Here is a 12166-nt window from a genome sequence, read left to right as displayed (position 1 = left end):
ACGCGTATCTGGCTTCCAGACTTTTTATGCGTCGCCATGATTTACACGCGGACACTTCTTATCGGTAGTACACCAAATCTTTTGCATCCGTTGGTTTCATTGCAGGAACGATGATGTAAAGGCTCGACAGTTCGACAGGTTGTCCAAGGCGCCCAGGTGGGAAATAACTAATCGTAACGATTCGTTCAGCGAAGTAACGTCTGTCACACGCGCGTGATTCATGCGACAGGCTATTCGCGCTCAAGGTAGCATTCCGCCGCGTTCGATCTTTGCTCGCACAGACAGTACAAACTGTCTGAAAATAAGGCGTTATTAATCAAGCCGCAAAAACGGTCTTGATATTCATCGGCAGCCCCAACCAGTGCGGATAATCAATTTCCACGGCGATGCGGCCGATCAAATAAACGTAGGAAGTTCAAGTACCGGTATAGACTGATGGAAATCGAGGTCGACTACTGCTACGTATGAGGCAGACTCGAGGCAGAAATACATCATACGCCTAAAGCAACCGGCTCGTCCACGGTAGCGAAGAAATTTATCGGCCCTGCAGCAGCGGCAGGAGAGATTTAACCCTACACGCCATATTTCCGTACAAAGCGGACCACACACTGGGTTTCTCATCTCTAGGCCGATACTTTTAACTGCGGTAAACGTGCATATTTTTCAAAGAAATATTTTCCCCTAAGAATAAAAGACTTGCAGACTATACGGATAAAAGATAAGAGGAATTGCAAAATATAAAATAACGGGGTGACTTAAGGAAGCGAAATTTTCGCTGAGTCTTATGACGATTGGACAAAATGTAATCTACAAATCGTTGCCCTGCCATTGGATAAAGCATCACAAATCTCACGTGCACGCGAACCCGTTCGAGTAGGTGAAAGTTATGATAACGCAAATTTCTTCCGGTTTTTTTTATGCGTATATTGATTTCATTCGCCGCTCGACCAATCACTACATCCGGGATGTTAGACAGCGCGATTTTTATTATTCTCCTCATTAAACGCACGATCGAGCGAAGTCGAATTATCAACTTTCTTCTAATGTACCGCCTGTTTACGACCGTGTAAAAGCATTATCGGAGTTATAAACGGGGGCTCCGAATTTTCTCATTTATTTTTCCTCGTGTGCACATCACGAAAGTGTCAACATCAATTATGATAAGCAGGTAATTATTCGCCCCGAAGCCGTCGGACCACGGAAAGTGGCGCTCGTCGCCTTCGTATACTTTTGTCTGATGTGAAAATATTCTCAAGCTGGCTCCAAGTCAACGACGCTTTTAGCTCTTTCCAGCCGACCTGCTCGGCATTTTCTCTTTTGATATTGAAATAGACCACTCTCTGCCGTTGCATGTGCATCGTTGCTCCGCGTGGCAATTTAATAATAACGATAATCTGTTAAGTTACACGACAATATGGGAATTCGATTTCGATAGGCCTCAAAATCTTTTCTCGTTTGTCGGGCAAAAGTAGAAAACTGTCTCTCATTACATGTAATTAGTAAGTACGAGAGTGAAAAAGTACAGTTATGTGAACCTCGAAATAAACGCTGCGCAGGCGCTCGGCATAAATGTCGGGAATAGACGCCTCGTAAAGAGTAATGAGGTTTTCTCAAGTGCGTTTTGTGCTGCTAAAGCGTCTCGCTTTTTTACGCGATCCACTTAACTTGTGAACCACGGACGTATTCAGATACGTGTTCAGGCGCGTTCGCAAATCAACATTAATAGATTATGCATGTCTATCCACGAGGGCGTGTTTACGGTGTATCCGGTGGGATATACCGTAGAGCTGTTGCGTTCCACTTTTGAAAAAAAATTGGACACGGGAAACGTACGCGTAACAACGCGACGAAAAGCCGTAAGATCTTTCGTCCCGCGATTTGCCGCGACCATTGTTCTCGGCGGATTACAAGCGGTATCGCTATCGCTTTTTCAGGAAGAGGACTGTCTCACTTTCTGCTCTATTATGCACTTCCTACCGGCACAATGGCGGTTACGATGAGCCCGGGTATAAAGTGCGATTCCCATGGCGTTTAATATCTCTCGTTACTATCCTCGGAAGTCCTTTAAATACGTGTAACGTCGTTTATGAAGTATATCGCGTACCGGTAGCCCGATCGAATTATGTATAATTATTTTAACATTAAATTTACGAGTTTTTCAAGGACTAGGGGAGAGTTGCGTACCACTAACGTTATTATTTTAATTATATATTTCTCATTTGGTACTGATTTGTATACAAATAAATGTTGAAAATTATAACTTGATATTTCAGATACCTATTACTGTATTGCTAAACCATTATGTTTAACCTTTCATCGATAACAAATTAATTTATAATTTTTTTAGCAGATTACAAAAGTGTGACTAGCCGGTCGTTAAAAATCGTACTTGCGAGTCTCTTAAATCGTATCGCTTTTAAAATAATCGATCGTTGTAAGTATCGAAATAATACATTAAAATAACTAAAAATATCAATTTAATCTCTTTATAATGTAAATGATATGATACATAATAAATGTGAAATATTCTACGATAAATTTTTTTATAACTAAAAATATAAAAAATTTAGCATAAACCTGCGCGATTACATTATTATCAACTACATAAATTAATAAAAAATGAATATCAATATCTATTTTTTTATCGTCCGCAAACACAAAAAAATAATCTATTAAATTTTTGTTTAAATTATTCATTTATTTCCATTTATTTTGTATTTTTGTCACTAAGTATTGTTTTTAGAAAATGAAATATAAAATATTGATGACGTACGTATTCAACAATTCTCTCCTGATTTTTATCAAAATAAATCTGTAATTCTCCCTTACCAAGATAAATTTAAAATTAAAAAATAATGTAAATTTTAAATAATATACGTTTATTGATAATTCTTTACACTGAGAAAAAAATGTTAATTTGACTAAATTTTTCAACTCGAGTAAATTTATTTACTTCAAGTATTTATTCATTTAACTTAAATACATAAAGCATTTGAATTTTAACTCAAATGTTTTTATATTTGACTAAAGTACATAAATATTCGAATTAAACAAATTTATTTAAGTTAAAATAACTTAATTATTTAGTCAAATAAAATAATTGTTTAGTCAAATTAACAACTTTTTTCCTCGGTGTATACGCACGTCTAATGTAAGTTTTTTATGGACAATTGTGATAAAAAATCCCTTTTTGAGGCAATCGATTGTCGACCCGGAGCGCCGAAAAGTCGCCGGCTGCCGTCGATTCGGTCGTCGATTTTTCGATTCTATCGGACCGCGCAATACTCTGACACGATAAAATAATCCGGTATTTCCAGTAATTCCAGTATCCTTTGACGCGGACCGTTTCAACCGCCGCGACTGTTCATATTATACAGTAATGTCTGTGCAGTTACGAGACACCGATTTTTCGAAAGCGCGAGATTCCTCCAGGCGGGTCGTCTCACTTTTTTCTTTATGTTTTTCTTGCCGCTACGTTAAAACCATACAATAATGCAATATTACGGCGCACCGCCGTGCATTCGTGAAACGGGCAGATAGAAGGGAGGGAGGGAGGAGCGACCTTGTCTATAATAGTGCGATAGTTATGAGGCTGACCTAGTCTGAGCGTACCATTCACCGATGCAGTTACTTATAGTTGTGCCTTAAGGCACGCTTATGCCGATCCCCGTCGCCGAGAAGATCCCCGCCCCGGAATTGTTGCACATAGATGCTATCAGGGGACACGCAACATCCGTTAGCAATAATATTGCGTCGAGGTCTCGCTCCTGGATACGCGATACTTTTATTTTTGACAATGGATTTTCGTCGACCAGCTCGAATTTACGATCGGCGAAAACGTCGGCGTCGGCGTGTAACTTTCGAGTAATTACGCCGATCGAGGCTAATTCCCAGCAATCAGAATAGCGAATAGGCGATTTCACAGGAATATTAAAAACAGTGTCGACAACGTACGCGAGTTAATTCCACTTAATAACTTTTAATTGTTAAGTTATCTACCGGCTTTGTGCTATAGATAAACTTGCGTGAAAACTTGAAAACATAAGAACTTCAGTGTCTGCAATGAAAGAGAAAAATCACGACGTTCCAAGTAATAAACTACACTTGAGAAAGAAATGTTTAATTTTAAGAAGTTAAAACGTTTAACTTTTGTCTCCGTTTTCAAAATATGTTAGTTTTAAACGTATTAAATGTATAAACGTCATTTTTAAATATTTACAAAAGAAATGAATAATACACTTTAATACATTAAAATTAAACACTTCTTTTTTTGAGAGCGCGCATGACATTAACGAGGCATTCGTACTTGTTTCAATTTTTATCAATAGAATCTAAAAGCACATAGTATGCAATAATACATATTTTTATGAAAATAAAATTATATATCGTACATACGATACAGTTCTAATTAAAAGTTTCGATACGGCTGCTATCAATTTTGCTTTCACTTCACATTTCACACTCACTCGCGCGTATCTAAACGTACTTGAGAATATATGTTAAATATGTAAAAGTCTGTACCTGTAACGAGCCCTCCTAAAACACACATTTAGAAAACACATTGATCACCCCAAACGCCAACCGCACGGCCGAAAAGTGTCAAATGTTCGGGCGTGTTACACGGCCGCGAAACTCCGTGAACAATAACTTCGCGAGGCGAAGTTGTGCATACCATTATCTTATCTCTTTTGTATCATTACAATCACATACGTAAAAAGAAGAGACGCCGTGGCGAATAGATTTTTTCGGCTGATCATTTATACGAACTCGATCAATAGAATGGAAGTGGAAGTAGTATCATATTTATTTATAGAATCGACCGTACGGTATCTCTTGTTATCGATATACAACTCGTAATCTTAATCTCTTCGTTTATATAAATTTGTGTCAAAAATTATACAAGAGATATATCATAGAAGAGAGATATAATTGATATTGATGGGTAAACATTCTTTTAGGTGAACATCTATTATATACAGGGTGTTTCAAAAATAAGGTGAAAAGGGCATATAAACGTGAGTCCGAAAATCGGTGCGATTCTGGAGTAAAAACGTTAAGGAAATTACCCAAAATAATTTCCTTTCGTATTAATGTATGCCTCGCATCGACGTTTCGTGAATTGTCAAACATGTTCGAAAATTCCCGAAGTTTAAACCGAGGAAGCATGCAAACATTTTGATTCTCATCAAGCAATATTATAATATAATAGATTATTATCAATAAAGTTTTACGTTAACAAAAGGGGATTTTAACTTAAAAGGGAAACGCTTTCGAATCCATGTTAATAATTTTCTTATCCTCGCAACAAGTAGAACGTGCTCTTTTACAATTTGGCCATTTATTTCTACAACACTCCGTATACACATATATATATTTTTAACGTCATTCTCGAGAGAGAAATGGAAACTTAGATTATGGCATCCTATCGTGCGCGGTTGTTAACGACAAGCGCAATGTTCTCAGTCGATTACGCCCACCGGTTTCCTCCCACTGTTTAGCGCAATCCAAGTGTCGTTATCGCGCGGGCGGAGAAGAACCGGAACGATACTTTCCCTAAGAGAGTGAAATAGCGTGACTCCGTTTATTTTTATCCCCTCGTCGCCGAAAACCGTTATCAGCCATTCTGCTACGGTGGCAACGGAGCGAGCGAATCAACATATGTAGATCTACGTGTACGAAACATATAATGCGCGTGTACCGTGACGACGGCGTGCGTGACGTGCGGCGACCACATGGGGGTGTGTGTATTCTCCTCGTCGCAGCCATAAAGTCCAAGCCGATCGATAGCGCTCCAAAAGCGCGCCCATAAAGTGCCTCGGGGTCTCTTAACTCGCGCGAACGTGAGCGCGATACGAAAGAGAAACGGCTTTAAAAAAAAAGAAACCAAAAACAAAAAGGAAAGGAGAGGATGTCAACGATAGCGCGACGCGACGAGGATCAGCGGCAATAAATTTCCTCCGCCGCGTTCCATTTCGCGGCGCGTGTGCATGCGGCGAAAACCCCACAGCCGTCGTCGCCGATGAATATTCGACGTGCGTAGACGCGCGGTGGATCTGTCGGTGTTTGATTTATCATTCCCCCGAATTTCCGTCGTCCCGGAAATTCGGCCGTGACCGCGCGCGCGCGCGCGTGGGATGCCTACACGTCACAAGTTTGTTTTCTCAAATCGTGAAACCCCGAACGCGATAAGCGACGACAAGCGACGACAGCGGCAACGCCGCCACCGCCGTCATCACGGTTCGTCGGTGAGTCATTTCGATCGCGAATTAGCGAAACGTGACACGCGCGGAATATGAGGCACGCGAGACCAACCGGCCGGGTCGCTCGCTATTAAGGAGGGCCCCACCACCGCCGCCATCGGAGGTAATGGTGAATGATTCAGAAGGGTGGAATCCGTAGCAGAGGGTGTGTGCGTAGGGGCCGGGGAAACAAACAGCAAAAATCAATAGGCACAGTAACCGAAACAACTCCCCCGCTCGCCGACGTATACGTCGTGCCTAGCTCTGTTACCTTAACTTACTCGCGCGTAATATATTACTTCCGTCGACGAACGAAACAAACGGCGAGAAATGCCGCGGATTTGTCGCGCTTTATCATCGAGCGGTTCTTTTCTCCTGGGACACCTTTGTTCCGAGCTTTTAATTCGCAAGCGGAGCAGCCGAGGTTCTGTCGCGAAACGCGTACGTAGGCATGCGCGCGCCCTGTTTCCGTGGACACTTATTGACATTGGCCCTTTTTCACGACAATCCAATTATTTTATCGTGCCCCGTGCTAGAAACCTCCCGGGAAGCCGGGTCGAACTGGCACGAACTCAAGTTTCACTCGGCACGCAAAAGTTCCGCAGAGAGACTGTCTCTATCTCTTTCTCTCTCATGAAAGATTTGTCACTTAAATTTCGTTGGAACGAGCATCGGGGACCTCATCTTCCGGCAGCGCAAGAGCCTCGTTTTACTTTGTGTTTAAACGAACCTTTTTCACAAAAAAAAAAAAACAAAAAAAACGAGACGACGGATATATCCGTTCCGGACAGTGCCGGTCGGTGCCTCGGGAGAGTTGCTCGCAAATGAACGCGCTAAACGAGCCAAGTGGCATGCAGAAGCAGCCGCAGATGTGTACTTGGGCAATTTGGCAATATGGCGACAGCGAACGGCCGCGTGACCATTTGCGGTTCACGATTCGACCCACGTATATATATATATATAGAGGTTCGCCTTGATCGGCCGTTCCCTCGGCGCTGATTTTACCCACGTGCCCGTGAATACGTCCGTGGGCGTAAATAACATCGTTAAACTATAATGTAATCTACCTTATAGAACTAGCGCGCGCGCGCGCGCGTAATGAGCAAGCACGGGGGGGAGAAAGAGAGAAAAAGGTGTAACACAATTAACGAGAGTCGTCCTCTATCAAGTGGGATAATACGGGTTTCTCGCGTGGCAATTGCGTAGAAAGTAACGGCCGTCTTCTCTCGCGGGGGACGCGACGGACGCCCACTCGAGAGCGATGGATCGCCATGCAAAGCGCGGTGTATCGACGGTGATTTTAACGCGTTCATATAACGCAGCCTCGCGTCCGCAATCCGCGATGATAAAGCGTAAGCTTTCATCATCGCCGAGGTGCAAAATGCGCGCGTGCAAAACACAATTCATCTCTACTATCTGGGCTCTTCCGCGGATGGCCTTTCACGAGATGGGAAAGCGGAGGGAAGAGGGGGGAAGGGAGGATAAAAGCAATCGAGATTAATTCCATCCCGAACGTTTCGACGAATAATCGAGCGGGACGAACGGGACGGACGTGTAAAACGCGGTAAAACTGGCTGGCGTTTCTCTGAGCCTCACCGAGCGCGATTCGGCTCGTAGAACAGTCTCGGGGGAAGGGGAGAGGAGAGAGAAAGAGATAGGAACGTCTGAAAAAAAAAAACGAAAAAAAATGCCAGAGATTGTCATTTGCGAAACAGGGTCACCGTGTTACATGCACGACGCCGCGCGCGTAATTGCGACATCGTGCACGTGGCGGCATGGCACCGGCGGCGTCCGCGGTCGGTTTATCCGTCGTTGCACGATCCTCTGTGCCGCGATGCTGGTTCAGCACTTTACATTCCAACCGCAAGGTCGCACCACCATTCACAAGCATCGCGCTCGGGGACGGAGCCAATCTTTCTCTCTCTCTGCCTCTGCATCTGCATCTACGGCCGCACGCTCCCGCTCCCGCGGAGCGTGCGTGCGTGCATGCGTGGGCGACGAGGGTGCGCTCTCAACCTGAATGGCTATTTATTCACACGGATATGCGTATCGCCGACGCGCCGATTAACATTGACGCATGCGGAAAATCAAGCGTGAATAAATCGCTCTCGAATGCGGGCAGCGGCGGTAATGAGTGGCGAAACGAAAGAAATCAGAGATTAAGGAAAACGCTCGTGTAACGCGCTGCACCGGCGCGAGAGACACAGAGAGAAAGGGAGAGAGAGAGAGAGAGAGAGAGAGAGCGGGCGAGATCATTATAATGTCTCGCGTTAAACTCTCTCGCGGGTATAATATCTACCTGTGTATATAGTGGCGATACTCGCTGTCACTGCACAGGGAAGCCACCGGCCGGGGCAACTTTCGATCGCGGGACCGAAGTCTACCGTCTCGTGGAAGGGATTGTGACGCACAGTCGTTGCACTCACACACACACGCACACATACACACGTTTTATGTCACACGCGAGGTACGACGGGGTGCATGGGCACGCGCGTGTCGCGCGTGCAACCACGTTCGCGCGCTCGCGGAACAATCGCGGACGGCAGAACAGAGAGTCGAAACGCACAGCTTTTGCTCCGCGGAGAAATGGAGAAAACGATGGCGAGGGCGAGGAGGAGGAGGAGGAGGAGGACGAGCAGACGCAGGACGCGGTAACGGAGGGTTGGAGGTGCGTCGCCGGTGCTATTTTTCCGCACGGTCGCGGCGTGAATGGGGAAAGCGCGACGTGAATCGTTAGAGATGTACTGGCGGCGCGACGCGATATAAAAGGGACGCGAGAAGGCGTCGGGACGCCCGACCTTCGCCGAGTCTGCGCCGTCACGACGACGACGATGACGACGACGTCCCTTTTGTCCCCACGAATCTCTCACCTAGGCTTCCTCTTTTCTCCTCTCTGTCTCTCTCCCTTCTTACGCTCCGTAGTCTTTCTCGCGTCGCGACGCCGGCGTCGTTCTGTTGCTCTCTTTCGCACGAGAGAGCTACGCCCCCCGCTCGAGATGAAAACGGTAGATCTCCTCCTCCGCGGCCGTCGCGAGAGGCGCGTCGTCATCCCCCGTCCCGGAAAGTGGGCTCCCGGGTGCATTAATTGCCGGCTAGACGATCCTATCGGGGGTGGATTGTAAGACCAATCGCGGCGTCCATCGAGCACAAAAGCGAGGAAAAGCACGTAGCCCCCGATGAATCCGGAACTCCTCGATACTACGTAATACTTGCGAAACGTAACGATCGAGGCAGACGAGAGAACGTGCAGGTCGCAGAGATAAAAATTTTCCATCGTAAAAATTTTGCATAATTCGCGCGTTCTTCGTGAAGCGACGTGCAAATTTTAGAATTTTACGCGCTGTGCTTTCTACGAAAAAGAAAGAAAGAAGAAAAAGATACCGACAATCCTCGGCACTCGCGTGACCAAAGACATTAAAGCACTCGCGTAATTACAACGTCGCTACGAGAGGAGAGAGAGAGGACACTCTACCCTTCTCACGACCTTTTTCCTCCCTCGTCCGTTTCAACCCTGTACAATTCTCAAATTCAAAAGCGACCGCGTCATTTCTGGCGGCGCAACTACAGTAATTTCTGTTCTACGTTGAATAAAGGCAAATGAATTGTTAGTTGTGCTGCTACAGAGATGAATGCAGCGCCTAGAAACGCAAAGCTGACGTAAACGGAACGTAAAGGTAACACAAAGTAAAATATTAAAAACGAAAAAAAGACCAACCTTATATCATATCAAATTTGGTTTAAACTAAGTTTTTAATCGTAATAATAAGTAAATTTTTGATAATTCTAATAAAATTAAGAAATTGTAAATTATATATTTACGTTGGAATATATGTAAATATATCTAATAAATATAACAACAAGACTTCGGCACACGATACAATTTTTCATGCTAGATCGCATACGAGCCATCTTATTGCGTGTCCTGATTCAAATAAATATTTGAATAGTATTAATAACATATTTTATAGAAAATCATTAATATTTATTTAAAATAAGTAATGCTTTCTATGATTTAGAAAATATTACTTGTTTAAAATAAATATTATTAATTTTTTGTGAAACATGTTATTAAAGTACTAATCAAATAAATATGTATTTGAATCAACCATATCCTTTTCTGTCAGTGTAATAATATTATGTTTACTGCGACTACTTTTTCTCTTGATGTTTAACTATTTTCATGTATTCTACTTAACTAATTTCGTGGCTCGAATGATTATATTATCAATCGTAACCCAATCGTAAGACGCCTCGTATGCGTGTTAGCATGGAAAAATCGTATTGTGTGCCGTAGGCTTCATTCAATACTTTGCCCGATATTAACAAATTTCTTGCTTCTCGTACGTGTAGAATCGAGGCGCTGACGTTGTTTACGAGACGAGACAGATCACAGATAGAGGAAATATCGATTTTGCTGGATGTCAATGAAACTGCAAGAATGTTTCGCACGCTCTATTCAGCAACTTTGCCCGGCGCACGCGGGTCTATCTGGCTGCAGATAGAAATCTTTCGACGCCTTGGTTCCGCGCGCATTGTTGTAAACGGTGTGTGTTTATGAGTGTGTGTGTATGTGTGTGTCTCCTTGCGGAATAATACCGGTGCGTTGCAACAATAAACCAACCGCCGACGCATAATACGACAGCAATAGCCGGCGGCAGAATCCGGTGATTTATCACACTTGTCTCTTAGTTTCGTGTATCGCGCTACCATTCCGTGTCAATAGTTCCCCGAGTTTGACGTGTCATAAATTACGGGGTGCTTGCGAGCTGGCGATAGGCGTGGTTTGGTGTACGTGACGATACTTCTTGTCGCAAACCGTCGTGACAATCCCTCTTTATAAGAGAGCTATCGCGACGGCGAGTACTTCCGCGAAGTAATAAAAAGAAACGTGCCTTTCGTGGCGAATCGCTCTTCAGAGATAAATATATAGATAAGTAACGCATTTTTCTTTCTCAACCTGTTCAGATGGACTTTGACAGAATTAGAGTTGACAAAATATCCATAACGATGAGACATTAATAAGATTTTTCACTGACAGAAAAGAATATGGTTGATTCAAATACATATTTATTTGATTAGTACTAATAACATATTTCACAAAAAATTAATAATACTTATATTACACAAGTAATATTTTCTAAATTATAGAAAGCATTACTTGTTTTAAATAAATATTATTGATTTTCTATAAAATACGTTATTAGTACTATTCAAATATTTATTTGAATCGAGCATCCTTTTCTGTCAGTGTATAATTTATAGTCATTTTTAAACTCAACCATATTTTTATAGTTGTTTCAACGACATATATTTTGCTTAAACTATATTAATATTCTCATAATCATAATATTGCATACAACTTGTGATACGATTGCCATGAACGAAATGGAGATTTTAATATAGTAATTTGTACTACAAAACAATCTTAATTTGTACTATAAAACCATAAACATATGATTATTATTACCAATATTACAGTAATAATTATTATAAAAATAATATTCCCGACTATAATTATTTTGCTATGCAATTATTGCCGAAAATATTACACATTTTTTTCTCAGTGAAGTATCTGAAGATTTAGCTACACTGAAAAGAAGAGTCTTGTTGCATTAATTGGAAATCTGCTAAATTCAACCAATATGTCTGCTAAAAAATGAACGAGTCGGAAATCTTGTAGGAATTAAGGGATTATAAAGAGTGTATCAAATGTGTTTATAATAATCAGAAATTCTGCTTGACTTCACCAAGGTGCACTCAATCATACATGTTTGGTGGCTATAATTAAATCATTTTTCTCAGTGTAAATAAATACATATTAAGAAATTTTATTGAATCATAGAAATAATTATAAAGAAAGTTGAAATACAAAATCTTACAAAATCATTTTCAAGTCTGTCCATCTACACCCCTACATTTTTAGATTC

The 12166-nt window shown here is 42.4% G+C and overlaps 1 protein-coding gene and 1 long non-coding RNA gene across 6 annotated transcripts in view; one reads left to right on the top strand and one right to left on the bottom strand.

The window, feature by feature from the left end:
• The window catches only part of LOC105836391 (IQ motif and SEC7 domain-containing protein 1), a 47395-nt gene that overhangs the window by 24722 nt on the left and 10507 nt on the right, over positions 1–12166 (bottom strand). Inside the window, exon 1 of one of the 5 annotated variants that reach the window (XM_036286056.1) lies at positions 8539–8947. The exons of the other annotated variants lie outside the window; for them this stretch is intronic. Within the exon in view, the coding sequence (XP_036141949.1) occupies positions 8539–8681 (143 nt within the window). The 5' untranslated portion in view covers positions 8682–8947. Of the gene's footprint in view, positions 1–8538; positions 8948–12166 lie in introns of those variants that run through there. 5 annotated transcript variants of the gene reach the window in all.
• Positions 9811–12127, top strand: LOC114254011. Its single transcript, XR_003625445.2, has 2 exons — positions 9811–9913; positions 10590–12127. It is a non-coding gene; the product is annotated as an uncharacterized LOC114254011 (long non-coding RNA).

This window comes from Monomorium pharaonis, chromosome 4 (assembly GCF_013373865.1).
Source record: "Monomorium pharaonis isolate MP-MQ-018 chromosome 4, ASM1337386v2, whole genome shotgun sequence".
In the NCBI taxonomy this organism is placed as follows: Eukaryota; Metazoa; Arthropoda; class Insecta; order Hymenoptera; family Formicidae; genus Monomorium; species Monomorium pharaonis.
The sequence above is the reverse complement of the archived record's forward strand: the minus strand, read 5'-3'. Positions and strand labels throughout refer to the sequence as shown.